Genomic DNA, 21,108 nt, shown 5'->3' on the forward strand with positions numbered 1-21,108 from the left:
ATGTATCTATCTTGTAGCAGCGTTGTTACGTTTACTAATGCGCTTAATGTATAGAAATTATGTAAATACGTAATTCTAGAAGCTTTTTTTTTTTAATCTCATCTTGTACAGAAATTTTATTCTATTAAACGGTGGTAAGGGCATATTTTTATCTTAAGACTGTAAGCTTTAAGGAATATCTTTATATCTCACTAAGGATAAGAGACTAGAAAGTTACTATCTTTAGTGAGGTAAATCGAGGTCTTTCTTTTTATCTAACCGAAAGGACTTAAAGCAAAGTGACTTTTAGAACATTAACCATACTAAAAATTGATTTCTGGCCACGCTAACTATGGAAATTATATATATATCTTGAAATTATAAATGGCATAGATATATACCTTTAAGCATTTATATTTATTATAGAACGGGTCCTAGACCTGAAAATTTCGCTCTACATTTTTTTGTCAAAAACATGAAGCGTTCAGGGACGTTCCCAATATTTCTTTCCAAAAAAGGTTTTTAGGACAATTTTCTGCTCATCTAGTCATGCAATAATCAATAATGGCCATTGAGCAGATAGAATCGAGCTTAAAAATTAAATTGATTACTACGAAATAAGCTCTGAAAATAGATCTTAAAATAGAAGACATTCAGTTTTTCTCCTTTTCTCAGAGATAACATTTCTTGTTATTACTATTTTCTTTCTTGTAAACAGGATAATTGTTTAGGAATTTTAATCATTTGTAAGTCGATAGGGGATGAAAGTAAACTGAAGAAAACAAATTACTGATTCATCATCTCGTTAATAAAGAACGGGCAATGAACTTGTATCTTTAAATAAGATGCAGATGCTTAGTTTCAGCTACGTGCAATTACAACAACGTCTGCAGCTTATCCGTCACATGATCGATTTTAATAATTCTGCCCGCTTGTTGTTCCTGCAAACAATACATACAAACATCCTCAACAGTAAATCTTTTATACATCTTATTTTTAATGTCAAAGATTAGTTTATATATAAGCTTATATATCAGGATTTGTGTCTGTAAAGCAATAAGTTGATGGATACCATAATGAAATTGCATAAGCGTATGTAATGTATAAAATATGCATTAATATAAAAATCAATATTCTAGTGAAGTAATTCTTTGTAGGCTGTGATTATATATAATAAGCCAAAGTCGTGTATTGGTTAGAGATAGAAAAGTAGATCCTATTAAAGATTGGCATGTAGTTTCTTCTATGTTTTTGTCTGATTTGATGCTTGTTAAGAGCAGATTTATTAAAATTGTATAATTTTAAACAAATAATTAAAATATTTTTGTATTAAGTAAGTAAATTTTGTTTTAAAAAATCTACATAAATTCAGATAAACACTAATCAGAAATCTGTAAAATCAAAAAAAAAAAAAAATTTATCTGTAGATAAGATATAACAAATAAGGAAAAATTAAATAATTAAAATTCTTTAGAAGTAGAAGAAAATTATCTTTAAATCTCTTTCGGTTTTATTGTATTTCTTTTAAAAAATTCTTTCTTATTTATTGTTTTAAGTAATGGAACTTTTATTGCACAGGAAAACAATTTCTACCTTTCAGCATTAACTTTAAAAATGTATGCAATAAAAAGCAATAAGGAAGAATTTATAAAAAGACTAATAATTTATTAAACTGTAATGAAAATTTATATAAAATTATATAAAGCATTTTATACAACTTATTAAAGTTTTCATTTCTTTTTCTAAATCTATTGAATAACAAAAGTATGGTTTGTATTTAATATATGAATAAGATAAAGGAAGAAAATTCACTAAATAAGCAAAAATTTGACTTCTAAATTAGTTAACATAATGAAATAAATTTCAGTTTTGTTTCTAAATTCAAAACATGCCTTGATCTCTATACAGAATCTACAAAAGTATTACCATAAAACTACATAAAAGTATGAGGAAAATAATTTATAAATAGTCCTGTTACAAAACTAAATCACCTCTTTCATTTTTAAGTGTACACAGTACAGTACTAGTCATATCATTTGGTTATCTAAACATAAATATAATGGATTATACCAAAACAAATTCAAACTTACGAAATTCTCATCTTGTAACAAAAATATGGAAAATAAAGAAAGGGAAAAGTTTTCAAAAGTCAATTATCGATGCTAAGAAATCTGTAATAATTCGTATTTAACGAGGCATAAACACTTTGATAGACTTTGGTAATTTATTACAGTGTTTATCATTACTCACTGCGTGAGTCATAACGTCAATACAAAGTTTAAAAGGAAATAAGCATTGGTTTTTTTGATTGTTATACTCTATTAATTGTTTTAAATTTTTACAAATTAATTAAACATTTTTCTACGTTAAGCAATTTCTTTTTGTTTTTGCTTCTTATTTTAAAAATTTAACAGCAATTAAAATAATGATGCGATTAGAAGAAGGATGCGGATTTAGTAACCAATTATTTTTTGTTTATGGTTCGTCTTTGAAGTTACTAAAAATTGTCTAAAGCTTATATAATATAATTATTATTGTTATGATATTTAAATGTTTTGACTATATGAAATATCGTATTTTATACTCAATTTTAATACTTTATATAAAGATAAATTAGAAAATTATAAATATATGAGTGAGTTTGGCATGTGTAATTACTTTTAAGCGCTTGCGATATATAAAATTGATTACTTTTTAAATTTATTTTTAATGTTGAAGTAACCTAAAATGTTCTACATAAATTTTATTAAATAAAAATTAATTCTGATAGGTTAAAAAACGCGAATAATCTAAGCTGTGTTTAATCTATAGTTTCCGGGTGTATGCTTTGTAATCATAGAAAAGAAATTGAGACATGTGATGTACAGCACAATATAATACTTCTCAATCTCTCTATTATATTATTTTTAATTTTGCATCCCCGAAACAGTTAACATGGCTTGTAGAACCGAGCGTGACGACGAGTCGATATTTCTGTTAATTTTAACGATTTATTTGAGACGTTTGCAACGTTTGCAATTTACCAGCCTTCAAAACCAGTTTTAAGACAATTTAAAAAAAATACAATTTACTGTATTAAATATATATAAAAGCACTCTAAAATGATTGAAAAAATCTAACACGAGCATACCCCATAAAATGAACTTTTAACTTATTATATTACACCAGAAGAGTGCCTACACATTAAAAAATAAGTAGTCAGTATCTCATATGACATTTAACAAGCTAACTACTGTACAGTAGAGGCTTATTAATAATAAAAAAAAGCCTGCAACAACAGACTTCATCTTTCATTTAACTCGTGACGATCAGAAAAACTTGTAAGAAATTATCTATATTTTTATGTTAACTCCATCGCCTAGAAATAAATAAAAAGATTATCGACAGTTTTAACAACTTCCTACTTCGCAGTAAACTACGTTTTCTTCTTCAGTGATTTTACAGTAAATTGAAGTTAGTCTACCTAGGAAGCAGAGCTTATCCTTAAGAAACACGTGCCATATGTAGTTACTAAAAACAGTTCACGTGTCGAGTAAAGAGACAATTTCTGGCAGTCTGGGCTCTGACGTCTGAAAAGGGATGAGCACAAACCAAGGACTCGTATATAACGTCTTCCCAAATCAAACACTCCAGCTTTACTACGGTGGTGTTTGCAAGTTAATTATCTAAATCTCTCTTGAAAAACGAGTAAGGAAAACAGGAAGAATACTATGGATTTTTCTTAGTTGAGTGATGTATTTATCGAATTATCGACGTATCAATTTGGAGTTATTATGAATCTTCGATAAACTTGTGACCCTCTTTGATTTTATACTCTAAAAGAGAGAAAGAGAGAGAGAGAGAAGTAAACTAAGCAAGATAAACATTAAAAAAAACCGATTAAACATTCGAATTTCCTAGAAATTTTGATTTTTCTTGGAATTATAAGCAAGGATGAGACTGTGAGTATTTTTTTTTATCTGTGCTGACTTTGTATTGTTGCATTGTCTTTAATATCGGTGCTACGTGTTGTCGGTTGCTAACTGTTTACTACTTATCAAGTTTTGAACTAGAAAATATTATTCGATTTTTAAACTTTTTTTTTTGCTGATTGTTTATATCTTTTAAATTGCTCAAATTTATAATACTTATAAGCGTTTTTCTATCAGTTTATGTGTTGCTTTATTAAACTTTTAGCCGGTTGCATACTACTTTACTTACAGAAGCTTATACTATTTAACTATAAGGGTTTCTCTCGTTTGCACGCTTATAACGACTTACACTCGCTTCTAAATGTTTATATGATAACTTTTAAGGCTTTTTGATCGATCATAAAGTGTGAAGAATTTACTTTAAGAGCTGAAAATTTCAGGGTTATTTAAAATTTTAAAAAAACGGATCGATACGAACTTAACACAAAAATTAAATATTTATTTTAAAAAAATGTTTATTTACGAATCATATAAATAAAACTACGCTATAAAAATTAAAATTGTGTATTAAAGCATATACGAGAGCATAAAAAAAAGGGGATTTTTTTTTTCGAATTAAATAGTTTACTAAAGAGTCGCGAGATGGCGACAACAGTAATCAGTCTGGATCTTCGATTCGATTGCATCTTGGGTAATTTCAAGATGTCGGAGATGTTTAGGGATATGAAATGATGTAAAAGCGGATTTCGATCGAGGTAAGAAAAAACAGGAGAAAGAGACAATAAACGATCGCTTGTATGTTGTATAGTATAGAGTAAGGAATGACTTAAAGTCTTCTAAACGCGTTTAAGAGTTAAATAAATTTATTAATTCGATAAAACAAGCGTGCTTACCCGGATCAAGATGCCGGTCAGTTGTCTTCATTTTGTCTTTTTAAATCACTGTTTAAAAATAAATAAATAAAAATATGAATATTTTAATAAGCGGAAGTAAATATTAAGATTACAACGAATTGGAAAATAAAATAAAAATTATTATTTAAAATTAAATATATGAAGAAAGAAGAGAGAGAAATTATGTTCTAGATACATACAATATAGAAAAAATAGAATTTCCAGAATGTAAGTGATGTTCTATAATACATTAATGCTGTGTGGATGATGGAGTGTTGGAGAGTGGGGAAACTTGTTTCGGTGTTTCTAAATAATGCTGTTCTGTGTATCAGCTGTTGTGTAAACCGTGGGCGGTTGCGGAATGTAATGCTGATGGTCTGCGAAGGGTAGTGGCATGCGAAAGAACGGAGTGTAGAACGATAAAGAAAGGGAGGAAAAAATCACCCCGAATTGCCGATATGTCGCAGCCGGAGAGTGCGATTGATTTTTCTTCGACCTTATCGAGAAAATGCTTTATTAGTTAAAAATGTATTAGTGTCCGTTAGTAATTAGTAGCTTGACCGTGGAATTCCTTACGGGCTATAGATGGAATGATTTATCGATGCAGTAATTAAAGAGAGTGTCGATTTAAGTTTATTTTGTTATAGTAAAAACGTTAAAAGAATTGCGACTTATCCGGTATTATCTAATCGACGAGGTTAAATTGATAACGGATGTTGCGCGTTAAATACTGCCGAAGATGTTTTGGAATTTGGAAATTAAGTTATTTAAAAGTTATCTGTAACTAAATAACAAATTTTGAAGATTACAATAATAATTTTAGTATTAACTTAGGATGTTTGAAATTGTAGTAGTAGTCTCAAAAAAATTAAAATAAAATATATTACATTATAAGAAAGTGAAATAAAAATCTTGTTTAATTCAAAATATTTTGTATTAACTCCTAAGAATCTGAGCAATTAAGTTTTGATTTGTCATAAATTATTTTACGTGATAAATTTTTGATGTCGTTACACTTTTTGTTTTTCTTTCTTTTCTCCCGTGTGACGATTTAGATCCTATTTTGTTAATGCAAACTCTGCTGGCATAATTAGTGCCCTAATGACACCGGTACGCTCTGCGTCTATTATCGGGTGAATCTATTATATAGCTGATACCCACCGAGAAAAGGGAAACTTGGCAAACTGATTTATAACCTTGAGTTGCTCTTCCAATCAGTATCTTCAATCATACTGTCAGGATAATGTTGCATTTAGATTTCAAATCTATTATTAATTTTTCCTGTTCCTGTTTCTATTTTTTTTTTTTAAAGAACCAATCATAAATTTTTTACTGGTATCAGAAATTTGTAATATTTTTATATGGTATAAGAGGAATTTATTTTGTAATGTTTTTGAATTTTTTAAGTATTTTTTAATGCAATATGTAATGCAAAATTTTGTCTTGTACTGTCTCTCAATTTTAGTTAATATATAGCTCTGTTTGATGATGTTTTGTCAAATATAGTAGCCATTTTTTTTTTTAACTACTACATCATTCTGTATCTTGTATCAAAATGCTAAATATATATTGGCCTCAATTCACCTGTAGGAACCTCCGGTTCCTAAATTTATATGACCTGTTTTGATCTAAATCAGTCTGAAGTGTTTTATAACTTATTTAAAATTTATGTTCGATAACTGTTATGTAAAGACTCCGTTGGGGTTATCCGGATTTGGCATTGGGTAGTACTTGCTACCGTTTAGAATTTAGAATTATCGTATTGACTGCATTTTAATAGGATGTCTTTCTTGCTGACATTCAGGTAATAAAAGGAATTGAAACTGTACATCACTTGGATCATTACCCTTGATGAATGCTTAATGATACAGCAGTAGTGTATGACTGGAAAGACTGATTTAAAGTTATCTAGTAATTTTAGAACAATGAACTGTTTTCATTAAATAAAATCAACAATTAATTAAAATTGATTAAATTTTCTTGTCTTAATGTTAAATGAGATTCAAATATAAAATTTTGGCCGGTCGAATATATATTAATATTAACTGTAATAATTTAAAACAATTCATTTTATTAAAAAGGTAGAGCAACACAATTATAAATGGGTCACACCTCATTTCCTCTCTGGCAGAATGGTTTGCATAATTAATCTGCCATTGCTTTAAACCAATGAGAGTTGCTTTCTCTCCATGAATGGCTCTTGGCATAAAAGAGAAATGCATATATATTATCCAGCTGCAGGCATTCATCTTAGTCAAATAAAATACCACTAGATAATGTAGCTAAAGGATTTATCTTTCAAGTGCTCGCTGCAATGTCGAGTGCTCTCCTCCCATTTTATAATTAATCGTTAGCATGTTTTATATAATTATTGAGAGTTTCAGATAATTAATCAGAATATTTTACCTTAAACTCTAACAAGTACACACACTAATTCTATTTAAAGCTACTTTCCCATCTCCCACGCTTTTGTCTCATATAAAATTTCTTTCATGTGCCGACGAGAATTGTTTACGTCCTTGGAATCATCCTATTTATGTCAGCCAACAATTTTGTGTCAGCAATTATTTGAGTATGGCACTCAAACTCCGTCTGTCAGGCAATTGGTGGCACGGCTCCAGATTCTAGATTTAATGATAGTTTTTCAGATAGGTTTCTATTGTAAGAATTATATATCTGATTGTAATAATGAAAATAACATTTTTGATATCCGCATAAAGTTGAAATAATGTATTTTTTTTATTTTTGTCTGTTAATTTTAGTGTGCACCGAGGCCAAGATACGCGGTGCATTGTCCTCGGTAATGTAGTCTGAAGGTTGTGAGTAGAAACAAAAATAGAAATGGCAGAAATGCTTAAAAGTAAACAAAAAGAAAGCAAATAAGTATAATGGGATATTAAGTGATAAATTTTAACAAATTTTAAGGTTAATATCTGATTCTCGGCAGGTGGTTGGCTGTCAGTCTATTAATAGTATGGTAGTTCTGCTCTCACTATCTCATCCTATCTGCTAAAAGCATTTGTTGTTGGCAGTTAGTCTGAGAATCTTGTAATGGATAAAGACTGTGTCTCAAATAACAATGCATTGTTTCTCTTTATTCAGTAGTTACCTCAATTTTTTTTTTTATCTTCACATCACATACAAGCTTTATTGTCGATTTTAAAAATCTTGCTTCGGGCATCTAAATCCTGTTTCCAAGCCAAGGGCAAACAAAGTTCCATTTTCTAACAGGTTTATAACTTCATAGGTTGAAGGATATAAATTATAGACATAAAACTGTTTTTTATTAATAAATTTTACAGCTTTAGACTAAAATTATCTGAGTGGCTTTCAAATTTCTATTGTGTTCTCTTTGAATATTACTGAGAGATAAAATAAAGCGGACAGTTTATCATTTTTTAGGTTATATTATGTAAAGAATAGAATATAATTGGTACCTTTACAGAGATTCAGCTGAAACAACAACAAAAAAAAAAGTTATAAACCCTTCAGCTGTGTTTTATGTAAACAGCAGATATTATTTTCACCATTCACCAAGCTGATGGCCCATAAAATTTTTCGCAAATAACCCAATATTACGGGGATCATCGTCGTTTTCTAATTGCGTTATGGCGTGATATCTACAACAGTTGCTGTAACATCTTGGAACAGTTGTCAAAAGGTACTTGGACATCGTGGGTGTGAGTCAGATTTTGTGGGTGTGTTGCATCTTCGGATTTCGTTGAATTGTTATATGGGAAAGTGCACGTGAACATCCCACCCCATTGATTAGGGGGTTTAGTTTTAGAAGCGAATGGTCGGTCAGTATCGTTGCTACCGATCTATCGACTGTACGTGCCTTCTCACATTGCTATCAATGTTATCTCTCCGCTTCCCTCTACTAACGATACAAAGGTACTGTATATAAAGATATTGCATGCTTGTTATATATTTATATGACATGATTTTTAAACATTTTAGCATTCTCATGCGGGAGAAAACATTTGCGCACAAATTAACGAATTGTCTTGAAAATTTGTCGTCTGAAATTATTTCAATTGCGTTTTTTAATGGTTAATTTCTTTAAAATAGATGAAAATGTTTAATAAAACTTTAAATTTTTTTTCCTTTAAAGTAATATAAAGTTAGTTTAAAAAGTTTAAAAACGATTAACACTTTCTTTTCTTAAAAAGATATTTAAAAAATACGTGATTTATAAAGCATTAAATATCGCATTTGTCAATCTATAAAGAATTCCTGAAGTGGTATAAGTCACAGACTCTTCTTATAACAGTAGAAGAAGAAATAAATTTCAGCTGTTGAGCTCCAAACATCGTTAAACTCTTAGAGCAACATCCACAGATTTTTGCCTCCCCCTTCCGTTTATTCGTTGATGGAAAACTGCATCCGTATCGCTTAGTAACGATTTAATGGCTCGTTGTCATCGCTGCTGATGTGTCAGTGACTTTGGCTGCGAATATATACTTTTCACATCGCATTCGATAGTTATTTTAGTATCTTGTCAGAAGTACAGTTAGCAGCATCAGCACCATTCAGCGCAGCAAACAGCCTTGGATAGAAATCGATTTGATTGCCGTCTCCGTTTCGTATGAGGAGATTCTTTCGACTTGTATATATACAATATAACGAAAGATATCCTTTCAATTTTCCAGAACAAAATAAAAACAGACAACATTTTCACTAGGACAGACGTACGAGATTACACACGTTGGAGTGTTATTTTTTTTAATTATTTCATTTAAATAATCCATGCCAGGTTTAATTAATTTCGTAAATTTAAAGCTCTGAAAATCTAGACAATAAGATGTCTTCGGAGTAAAAGGAAGAGAGTGTAAATTTAAATAATTACGTAACGAAAAATAAAATCGTAAATTGGCGGAAGCGGAAAAAATAAACATTTCTCTCGTTCGCTTAATTATCTTAAAAAATCGTCATTAGAATATGTCAAAATAACACTATTTTTGGCGACCTTCGTATCGACCTTGAATGTTTTTTTTTCTTTTTTAGAAAATTTCTTATCACCTTAATTTTTCCTGACATCTTTTCCAGATACAGTTACAATGGAGAAGTGTCCTATGAGGACGACAATAACAGCAGTTTTCCCATCACTATGACCAGTGAAGACTTGCTTCAGCCAGGTCATGTAGTCAAGGAACGATGGAAAGTTGTACGTTTTCCCACTTTACAGCTAATTCGAATTCCGTATTTTCTGATAAACTAATCGAAATTAAAACGAATTCAGGTAAAGAAAATAGGTGGTGGAGGATTCGGAGAGATCTACGAAGGCTTGGACTTGGTAACAAAGGAGTTAGTGGCACTCAAGTTGGAATCTGCCAAGCAGGCCAAACAAGTACTGAAAATGGAAGTGGCGGTCTTGAAAAAGCTTCAAGGTACGTTTTCACGAAGTATATAAATTGCTAATAAATCGACTACCGACACGTGTTGGGCTCGTTTAAAATAGCGTGAGCGTGATGGGGAGACACTCGAACTTAATAATTCGCTGACATGTAACTCGCTATTGTGGTTTTAGGAAGTGGGTCAGATACTGAGTCAAGGACCAAGTCGCGAGTCTGTATTTATACAAGCCTGAAGCAGGCATTCGAGGTTATTCGCGACTCTTAAAAGCGTGGCTGTATATATATAAGCACCGGATCAATTCGCTCTTATCCGAGAGGAGGAGGAGTTTAAAAATAGAAAGTCGTCAATCAATAAGGTGTTTCGTCGAAGATATCGTATTACCGCGGTGTTAAATTGAAATTTTTATGGATTATTTTTTTAAAGTGGTCACGCGAGATTTAAGAATTGCTCTTCTTTTCTCCCCCTCCTCCTCCTCGTTCTTCCGATGACGTAACGTAATAAAGTAGCCGACATTGGACATTACACTTAAGACGTTAGAATTATGTTGTGATTTGTCTCTGACGTGGGCGTCTCGCGGAATGCGACTGGTTACTGTTTCTCTACTTGTCTGTGACGTTTTTATGAAATAAATGCGATTGCCTGGACGGCGACGTCGCTTAAAAAAACGAAACAAACAAAAATAAAAAAGTAAGGAAGGGGGAAAAATCGAATTTTGATGACATCTGCGGATGCGATTTGTTTATTTTTCGAAGACATTTTTAGCAGCGACCAATTACAGAGGGGGAGGGAGAACTTTCGAAAAGTGGTCATTTGAATTACACGCTCGAAAGAAAATCGAGTTTTATGGCACGTTTATGAGGATAGTTCGATTTCTGGCGGAGGTGTTATTTTTCTGAGAAATTATTTTTGCGATGATGAATGCCTATCGATCGCTCCTGTATCCCCAACTTCTATTCTTACCAGACGTCAAGCTGTCTCATTTATTTAGCTCGAAAGGGAACGGATCAATGATCAAAAGTTTTGCATAATTCGCGCTAATTTATGGCACGGTCGACCTGGCTTTTCAATCCTGTAAAGTTTTGATAACGTGTTTATCCGATCCGGGACGGTGAACTTGTTGGAAGGAAATCGTCTATGTCTATTTTCATTAGAGACGAAAAGTGCAGTTTCGCGTGACTGGTCTTTGCCCTCTCTTCCGTTTCCTACTTTAATCCATCAACTACTGCCAAAATATGACGAAATGGACCGCTTGTACTCTCTCCCGTTCGTACATTTGGAACATTTCCATTATACAACTCCACGTGTGGATAATTTCCAGTTTTATTAACGGTGATCCGTTATGATGTTAATTTCACAGAGTTGTTATTGGGATGATGGAGATATCAAATTATAATTGCTTTCTTTTTAATATAAAACTAATTTAAAGCATAATTTCCCTAAAATGTTAGACTTATATTTAAAATTAAAAATAATAATAATAATAATGCAGCTTGCAAAGTGGCTTTATTTAAATTATAAGAAATAATTCTAAATTAATAAAAAAAAGCCACGATAATGGTTTTAAAAGTCATAAAATGTTAATTAGAAAGAATCTGGGTCAAATAAACTTTGGATTTGAGAGAAGAGCTGTGTGTTAACATTGTTAATGCTGCAAGGTTATAGAAGTGCTTTGTTTAGCATTTCCCCCCTCTTCTTGACCATATTTATCTTTAGGTGTTAAAAATGTCGCTTGCATTTTCTCTTTCTGTTGTTTTTGTGATGATCTACTTGGAATCTCTAAATCTCTCGGGTTTGTTGGATATTTATGGTTAGATTCAAGTTGCATTATGCAGAATTTGCATCCATTTATCATTTCTTTTCAGAAATAACTTTCGGTGTTTTATATTAGCATAAATCGTAGATTTTACTGCAGATTTTTATGAAATTTGTATGTATGCATTGCTCGTATATCATGAAATTCTTTCATTTCACCACCATGTAACAAAATAATGGCTGTTTAGATTTTTGCCATTGGCACAAATCCAAGTGTTTAAATAGATCTGGTACAAAATTTACATTATATATTTACAATGTAGTTTATTAAGAAGTATAATGTAATTTTATCATAATAATTATTTAAAAATTTACAACAATTTATATATATGTATATGTAATTGTATAATTTTGTTTTTGTAATTATTTACATATTTTAGAAATTTTAATTTTAGTTTATCATCATATATTAAATATATGATAATATACTAAAAGCATGAGATTGTATAAATTTGAAATTTTATGATAATTATTTCAGGTAAAGATCACGTGTGTCGTTTCATTGGTTGTGGTCGCAATGACCGTTTCAACTATGTCGTTATGCAGCTTCAAGGAAAAAATCTAGCAGAATTAAGACGTAGTCAACCTCGTGGTGCCTTCAGTCTTAGTACCACCTTAAGGCTTGGTTTGCAAATTTTACAGTCGATAGAGAGCATTCACGAAGTTGGATTCCTTCATAGAGACATTAAACCTGTAAATATTTTTAATGATATTTAATGAATTTAGGGATGTGCATTGATATAATAAATAAAAATATCTTTGTAGAAATTTTTGATATCAAATCTCATCCCTTAATAAACTTTAAGAATATAAAATTTATATAACTTAACTTTTAAATTAATAAATTTGAGAGAGTGAAAGAAAGATATTTAGTCATTCATAATGGAATCTTTCAATATTTGTTCAGTCACTACAAATATTAGAGATTCTACGAATTAAAGAATTTCAAATTTTCTTAAGTTTACTATGAAGATTAAAAACGTAGCTGTTTCTATGTATTGTGTATTTGTAATGATGAAAAGAACACTCTATAAAGAAATTGTTTAAACATTTCATTGTTTTGTTATAAATTTTGGTTAAAAATTATTATTTTTTTAATAGTTAATTAAAATTACATTCAATAATAAACACAATCAGAATTAAGTATAATTAATATATAGTTATATAATGATAATGTTTTAACACCAGAAGTTATGGTTAAACGAGAATTATAGCCAAAAGAAAAAAGTAGAAATGATAGAAAACAAGTTAAGTTAGAAAATTAATTTTCTTGAAGGATGTGATTCTTTTGCAATATCAATACAAGCATTATAAAAGGGATAAAAGGAGAGTTTTTTTTTATTTATTTAGAAATAATTACATTTGAATCTATTTTGTTTCAATTATTTCTGGAGATTAAGACAACATCTTACTTTATGCAACTTGATTAGTGTTATTTTTACTAAGGGAATACAAGCTATCTCTTGCTTCGTTTTTCTATCTCATCTTTATTTATTGGATTGTGTGTTTCTGGATTAACTGTATCATTTCTTTTATTTATTTATTGACAGAAGTAAATTTACTGTAAACAGAGACATTTATATATTTACTTACAATAATAATGTATAATTTCAAATTTTCTGTATGTTGTAGACTTGCTTTGAAGTTAAGTTCCTCAAAATTGTAGTTGAAAGCAAAATAAACTAACTAGAAACTAGACAAATGATAGAATACAAAGTAGATAGCTTCTTATTTATTATATTCTGTTTTGATCTGAATATTTGAGGAAAAAATCAAAACTAATGTAATCTCACTGAATGGTTTTGAAATAAAAAGAACCGCCTACAAATAAAGCATATTCATCTTCAGAGTTAATAGCATTCCAAATAAAATTGGAATTGAAGATGGATATGTTAATCTGAAAATGTTTATTGAGAAAGAAAAATAAATCATCAAATCTAGATCCCAATTTAAACAGATATTAAATATTTCTATTGATCATAAGAAGCTGAGATTTGTGTTTTTAATTGTAAGAAAAGGTTTCATGGCAAATAACATTTTACAGAATAAACGATGCAAAATATAATTATGATATTATCATCGAGAAAATTTAAAACTTCTGCAGTAAATTCTTGAGTATTTTAAAATACAGTGTGTTTTTTGATAATGCAAACTAATTAATGATAATTCTTTTCAAATTACTAAAAATTTGAATTTGAAAGGAACAAAACATAAAAAAAAGAATTTTAATTAAAATTAGAAATTTAATAATTTCATTTAGAATGAATACTTAATTTCCTACAATGGTGTTAAGTTAAAATAACTCTATTTTTTGTTTTTTCCTACTTGAATAATATTTATACTTTTCTTCTCAATCAAAGTAAGTTCTTTCTGCAGGATATCATTTTAAACTACAGGAACATTCAGTACTAGAGACTATACTGTAATGTAAAACAATGAAAATATGATTTAAAAGTTAATTTATAGATTTACATTTATTAAAAAATATATCATTTTTAAATTTTACATTATTTAAATTCTTAACATACTGTATAATGAATGCATATTTTCTAATTTAATGTATAAAGAAAGCTAATTTTTACATAGTAAAAGTTCATTTTAAATTTTGTAGTTCTTATATAAATTTAAATATTTTTGTTCATAATAATTTTTTTATTATTAATTTAAATTTATATTATAGCAGATAATTAATATTTGTGTACACTAATTCAATAATCATGTGTTGAGATAAAGAAAAATTGGCAAACAAAATTCAGATTTTTTAAAGCATTGTTTTATTTTTTTATTTGCTTGAGCTGCTTTCTAACTTAGAATAAAAAATTTACATCACAAAATATAAAATTTAAAATATTTAAAAAAAAATAAAATAAATGAAAGATGGCTTCCTGGATTTTGTACATAATAAAACTTCTAAATATATCATAGTATATCATTTGTTTAAAAATATAATAATAATAATAAAGATTTTATCATTGTATATTTCTTGGTATTCAAATTTTAATATTGAAGAAGTTACATAAAAATTTAATTAAAATACACTTAAGATTTAAATTATTTAACAAAAACAAAAAAGGTAATTGAATTATATATTTAATTAAATTTAATTTTAAAATTTATTAAAATTATTACTGCTATAGAATTAATTAACAAATAGTTTTTTTTTTTTTTTTCAAATCGAACAATTTTTAGTGAGCTAATTTAAAATGAGCTAGGTCAATGTAACACTTGAACTTAACCTAAGTTCTCACATGCCATATAGTTGATTGCCCTTCTTGGTATGTCACCACCAGCTGGTCAGGCTTTTGTGATTTGACAGAACAGTAAAATGTTATTAGGATAGGGTCTAAATAGAATCTGAAAGAAGATATGCTTGGTAAAATGCCAGAACTAGCACTGCTAATTTAGATGCGAATAAAAAAATTATTTATTGGCAAATTAATTTTTAATACATTTTATATTTTGAATTGATTTGTAAGTTTTATAATGAATCTGAATTAAATTTACAAGTTACTTGTATTATTACTATATATATGGTTATAAGTATCTAGTCTATTTAGTCAATAGTGTCAAGTGACTGTGTGGTTATTCAACATTACATAGCACATATATATTTAATTAGCCAGGTTATAGTCAGTCTGATTATCAGTAGTTAACACTGGTTATTATAAAAATTAAATGTTTTAAATTTTTTTATATTATAATAAAATTATAAAAGATTTCAACAAGTCAATCAAGGATTTTTAAATTAAATTATTTAATTTAACAGTCAAATTTTGCTGTTGGACGATTACAGCAAAACTGCAGAAAGGCATATATGCTAGATTTTGGATTGGCAAGACAGTATATTACTGCAAATGGTGACGTTCGTCCGCCTAGAGCAGCTGCAGGTTTTAGAGGAACAGTTCGTTATGCTTCTGTGAATGCTCATAAAAATAAAGTTGGTATATAGTTAAATGTATACTTGTGTTAAAATCATTCTTAATTTAAATTAAAATGATAAAAATTATATTTGATATTAGGAAATGGGTCGCCACGATGATCTGTGGTCACTGTTCTACATGTTGGTCGAATTTGTAAATGGTCAGTTGCCGTGGAGAAAAATTAAAGATAAAGAACAAGTAAGTCTTTATTACAACATAATGTAGAATAGCAGTATTATGCATTATTTTCAAATAAGTGTCTTGTTTTTTAATGTTTATATAAACTCTTGTCAACTTAATGAACTTTTTATTAATATACTTTTTTCAACTACAGCTACATCTATTACTGAAGGTAGCTATTTTACATGAAACAACAATACTTATTTGTCTTATAATTTCAATTTTTCCAATTTATAAATTATTGTATAGGTATTTGTCTTAGTAAGGTATTAATTTTATTATAAATTTATAAAAATTGTTCATACTCTAACTGAACTGTAATGTGCATTCATGAACCATGCTTAATTCAAATAAAAATTCATAGTACAAAAGTTCTTTGATTATTAACTATTCATATTTAATAGTTGCGATATAGAATTAGCTTAAGAAACAACAAAAATAAAATAAAATTTTTAAACAAAGTGTTAAGGATTCTGTGGACAAATTAATTAGATTAATATTGGTAAAATTATATTTTACCATTATTCATTTTGATGAATGTAATTTGAAACATGTAACCAGACAATGTCATATTGAGATACTTGATATTAAGACTGACTGTTATTTAATCAAGACACTTAACATAAATATAAAATTGCAACATATATAGATGAAAGATAACTTTAATGGATTAAATGTACGGTACATATTATGAAAACAATAATAATAATAATCTAATATAGTTAAATACTTGTTTTAAGTAAAAAGTAAAAGTTAACATGCTGGATTATAAATGTTTTTGATGTTGAATATATTTTTGAATGCTTCAGCTAGTTATTTGATTTCCTGTAATGTTTACTTAAAATTATATTAAAATTAATTCTGAATAATTCTAAATAATAATAAATGTAATTAGGATCTAATTATGTTAAAATGCATTAAATGAAAGTAATCTAGTGTTGAATCTATTGATTCAAGCTAAATTTCATTTAAAGAATTCTGATAAATTAATTTATTTATAAACTACATTCTTTTCTTTATAATATTTTAAAATAAAGCAAAGAAAAACTTATTTTAATATCCAGTGAATTGCTGTAAAAATTTAATTTAGTAAATGTTACTTTTTACAAATTTTGTGATTTTTTAAAAAGAAGAAGAAGAAATTTTTTTCTTGGCAATCAATCATTTTTTTTATTCTAACAAAAATGATTTAATTTAATTGTTTTTATTATTGTAATGTAAACTTTTGATTTATTTCTTCAAAATATTTACTTTTTTTAAAATTTTTTATGTAATCTATTTAAAAGTTTTTCTGTTTTTAATTTTTAAATTTAGCAACATTGCATTTGTAAATGATAAGTTTAATACACTTTCTTTTTTGTATGTTTTCTATGTTTGAGAGCCTATAAAATAGTATACTAATTTAACTCTTTGTTGTTAAATTTTAGTCCTGTTGCCAACTGATTGCTTTTGTTTGATTCCAGCTTGAAATAGCATTGCATTCTATAACAAACTATTGGAACTAATATTATAACTCATTACGAAACAAAGGTTTATAAAAAGATATTCTGTCAGATCTAAAATTTTTATTGAAATTTTTTATGATTTTTATACAAATTTAATGAGTGTATCCACACATTTATATACAAAAATATATTTTACCATTATTTTTGGCATTAAACTTAGGTTATTTTAATAAATTTGAATTTTTTTAAATTCTAAGATTAAGTTTTTTCTTGCTTTTTGGCATTAAACTTAGGTTATTTTAATAAATTTGAATTTTTTTAAATTCTAAGATTAAGTTTTTTCTTGCTTTTTGTATTATTTCAGTTATTGAAATTTGCATTTTTTTTCTAAATGTGAAATTTAAATTTCAAAATTATAATTTCTCATTACTCATCTTTACCACAACACCGGAGAATAGTAATATAATTACCTCTTTCTAACCTGTTACCGGTGTGTCTAAGTAGACACACCGGTAACAGGTTAGAAAGAGGTAATTATATTATAATTTCTCATTCTCAAAAGATAANATTTAGTTTAAATAATGATTGTAATTAAATAACATTAGCGAAATATAATTTGAGGTTTGCATTAAACAATATTTTTCTTTGATAATTTAATCTTAGAAGACAAAGAAGAGAAAAATAAATGCTGAATTTCTGTTTTATTAGCTCTTATTGTAGCCAAATTGTTATAGGAAGTTACTAAGAAAGATTTTTACCTTCTATAGTTTAATAATACACTGCACATTTGTCAGATTACTGTCCTGTCAAATAATAAAATTCAGAGCATATAAATTTATATAAGTTAATATGTTGAATTTCTATTATGAAATAACATTTTTTATGATAAATTGCTGTATATTTATTATCATCATATGTCTAACTTAATTTCTATGTAATAAAAATGCATATTTAAACTCCATTTGATATTAATAAATCATTTTCAACTTAAACTATAACCCAATATTCATTAGCCAAAGATGTAAAACCAGTTTGTTTATTTAAACAATTAATTACTATAATATAACAGTTTAATATACAGAACTATGCAAAATGTTATGATGCAGTTAATATTATAAACAATGAATGTGGTTTCAAGCCTCTTTTATGCATCCTTCTTCTTCTTCTTGGTGCCATATCAGATTTCTGACGTCGGCGACACCCGGCACAGATTAGTAAGTAGTTAATAATACGCCAAGGTGTTATTAGGAAAGGTTAGTACCCAGAGTGGTTTCCCGTTGTCTTCTCTGGGACGCGATGTTACGCGAGGGGAAAGAATGCCTTCCGGGAGGACTTTTATGGGGAACTGGCCTCCTATTTAGTCGTTATTGGCAAGGAGAAAACCCAGAAAACTCCAAGCAGCCAGCCTGTCCAATCGCGGCGCGAAACCACGACCGAACTCCCAGTGTTTAGGGTACGAAGACCGCTCGGCCACTGGTGGGCTCTATGCATCCATTTTTTTTAATATGATAGGAATATAATCTTAATTTTTAACAGTTAACTGTTCATAATTAAATATTTTATATTTGTAAAGTGTATTTATCAGAAATTTTATTTAACAATGTGTAATGGGTAAGCATTGAAAATATTATTTTTAATTAGAAAAAGATGGATTATATTAATATCAGATGATTATAATTAAAGTACTCCTATTCTACACTGTCTAAAGATATATTTAGCAGTCCAAATGCAATAAATTCTGATATGACAACATTTAGGACATATAGAAGATATTTCACATGAATTTTTGTAAAAAAAAGCAAAAGAATAAGTACTAAAATTTACCACTTTGAGCATCTTTTGGTGTTGCAACCAACAAGCATTTAATTTGTATAAGACATTCATATAATGCAGAGACCTTAGCAGTGAAGGGCATACTGTTTAATGTGATTCCCATTCTGAAGGCAACAAGCAGTGTGTTTGTCAATCCTCTGTGGTTCTTCTCATGCGTATTATAATGAATCATGTATCTTTCACTGCTGTGAAATTTGCAACTTTCTAAACCATATTTCTTAAGTGTACTCACAACCAAAAATCACAAAAATTAAGCTCACATCACATTGTTTAAAGTGTTAAAAGTGCCATTTCTGTAAAAAAAAAATTTAGTACCAAAGCTTACCAGTATGGTAAGTTTTGGTACTAATTATTTTCAGAAATGTCTTCCTCATATCCTGAAATATCATCATACAGATTTGTTTGCATTTGAACTGCTAAATATATCTCTAGACCAGTGGATCTCAAAGTGTGGTCTGCAGCTGACCTAGTCATTTATTTAAATTGCAATATTATGTTGCTTAGCCAGAAGGGAGAAGAATATTTTCATGTATCATCTCTTATATTATGTTATTGGTTAGACAAAATATTTTGATACTCAATCTACCATTCTCTAGGGTAATATTTATATTTATAGAATAAGAACTGAATGAGGGCATAGGTGATCCATAGTTCTTCTGTGATTCAGTTTAAGTGGTTCCTTGATTGATAATTTTGAGAACTAATGCTTTAGACAGGATATGTACTTTAATTATATCACTCAATATATGCAAATTTTAAATATCAATCATCTATGATATTTAATATGTTTAAATAAAAATATTTTTAATATACTACAATTTAATATTTTAAAAATCAATTATTTCTAGAATTTATCTATTTCATACAAATTTCTTTGGTGTATATATGTATGTATGTTGATATAATAATAATATATTAATAATATTATTATTATTATATTATCATACATATATATATATGTACATACATCAAATTTTGCATGTAGGTAAGATTCTATATATATTGTTCCAGTTTACTGTTGTGGTTTTTATATATTAATGTGTATGTAATAATGTTTAGTACGATTACATTTATGACAATTAATCTTTATATTTTTACATTGATGACTTGCAAACAATTATAAACAGGGCTATTGAGAGTTTGTATGATGACCAGGGGTAGATTGAGCCCCCTTTAGCCATTTTTTTTCTTTGCTTGAACAAATGAAATATGCAGAATGTTTCTTTATTAATAAAAAACAGTCTTAAAAATGTTAATTTTTGTTAGTAAAATAACAATAATGTTACATGGTAGGAAGGTAGGAATCATTACAAGTGCATTAGTTTTTTCCAACCAGTTCCCCTCTCAACAGCTCTGCTTATAAACATAACTAACAATTATATGATTCTTTATAAATCTATGCATTTATTTATAATCTAATTTTAAAATATTGAAAACAAACTAAATACATTTTGTCATCATACTGCATGCATAAAATATATTTTTAAACAATATAAAAAGAAATTTTTCTATTAAAAGATTCCATTCAAGGATATGAGTGAAAATTTAGGTTATTCATGCAGAAATAAGCTTTCATTTTTGTAGAATTTAAATGTTCTTTAACAAAAATATATGATACAACATAAACAATTAAATACCACTATTACAAAGACAAACAAATTCCTGTTTTTGGCTCAAAAGATAAGAAATGAGGAACTTGATCTCACATAGTAAGGGGGTTAAAAGCAAATGTCAAATTCTTGGCTGATTTGGAATGCATCTATTCTTAGTGATAAAG

The 21,108-nt window shown here is 28.2% G+C and overlaps 1 protein-coding gene across 1 annotated transcript; it reads left to right on the plus strand.

The window, feature by feature from the left end:
- The first annotated feature begins 3,534 nt into the window (after positions 1–3,534).
- LOC111631206 (tau-tubulin kinase homolog Asator-like) lies at positions 3,535–16,098 on the plus strand. Its single transcript, XM_023375410.1, has 6 exons — positions 3,535–3,920; positions 9,833–9,950; positions 10,026–10,173; positions 12,432–12,646; positions 15,720–15,890; positions 15,973–16,098. Exons 1-6 carry the CDS (start codon positions 3,913–3,915, stop codon positions 16,096–16,098), a joined length of 786 nt encoding a protein of 261 aa, XP_023231178.1. The 5' UTR covers positions 3,535–3,912.
- The last annotated feature ends 5,010 nt before the right edge of the window (positions 16,099–21,108 follow it).

This window comes from Centruroides sculpturatus, unplaced genomic scaffold (assembly GCF_000671375.1).
Source record: "Centruroides sculpturatus isolate CEXI.00-Female unplaced genomic scaffold, Cexi_2.0 scaffold602, whole genome shotgun sequence".
Classification (NCBI taxonomy): domain Eukaryota; kingdom Metazoa; phylum Arthropoda; class Arachnida; order Scorpiones; family Buthidae; genus Centruroides; species Centruroides sculpturatus.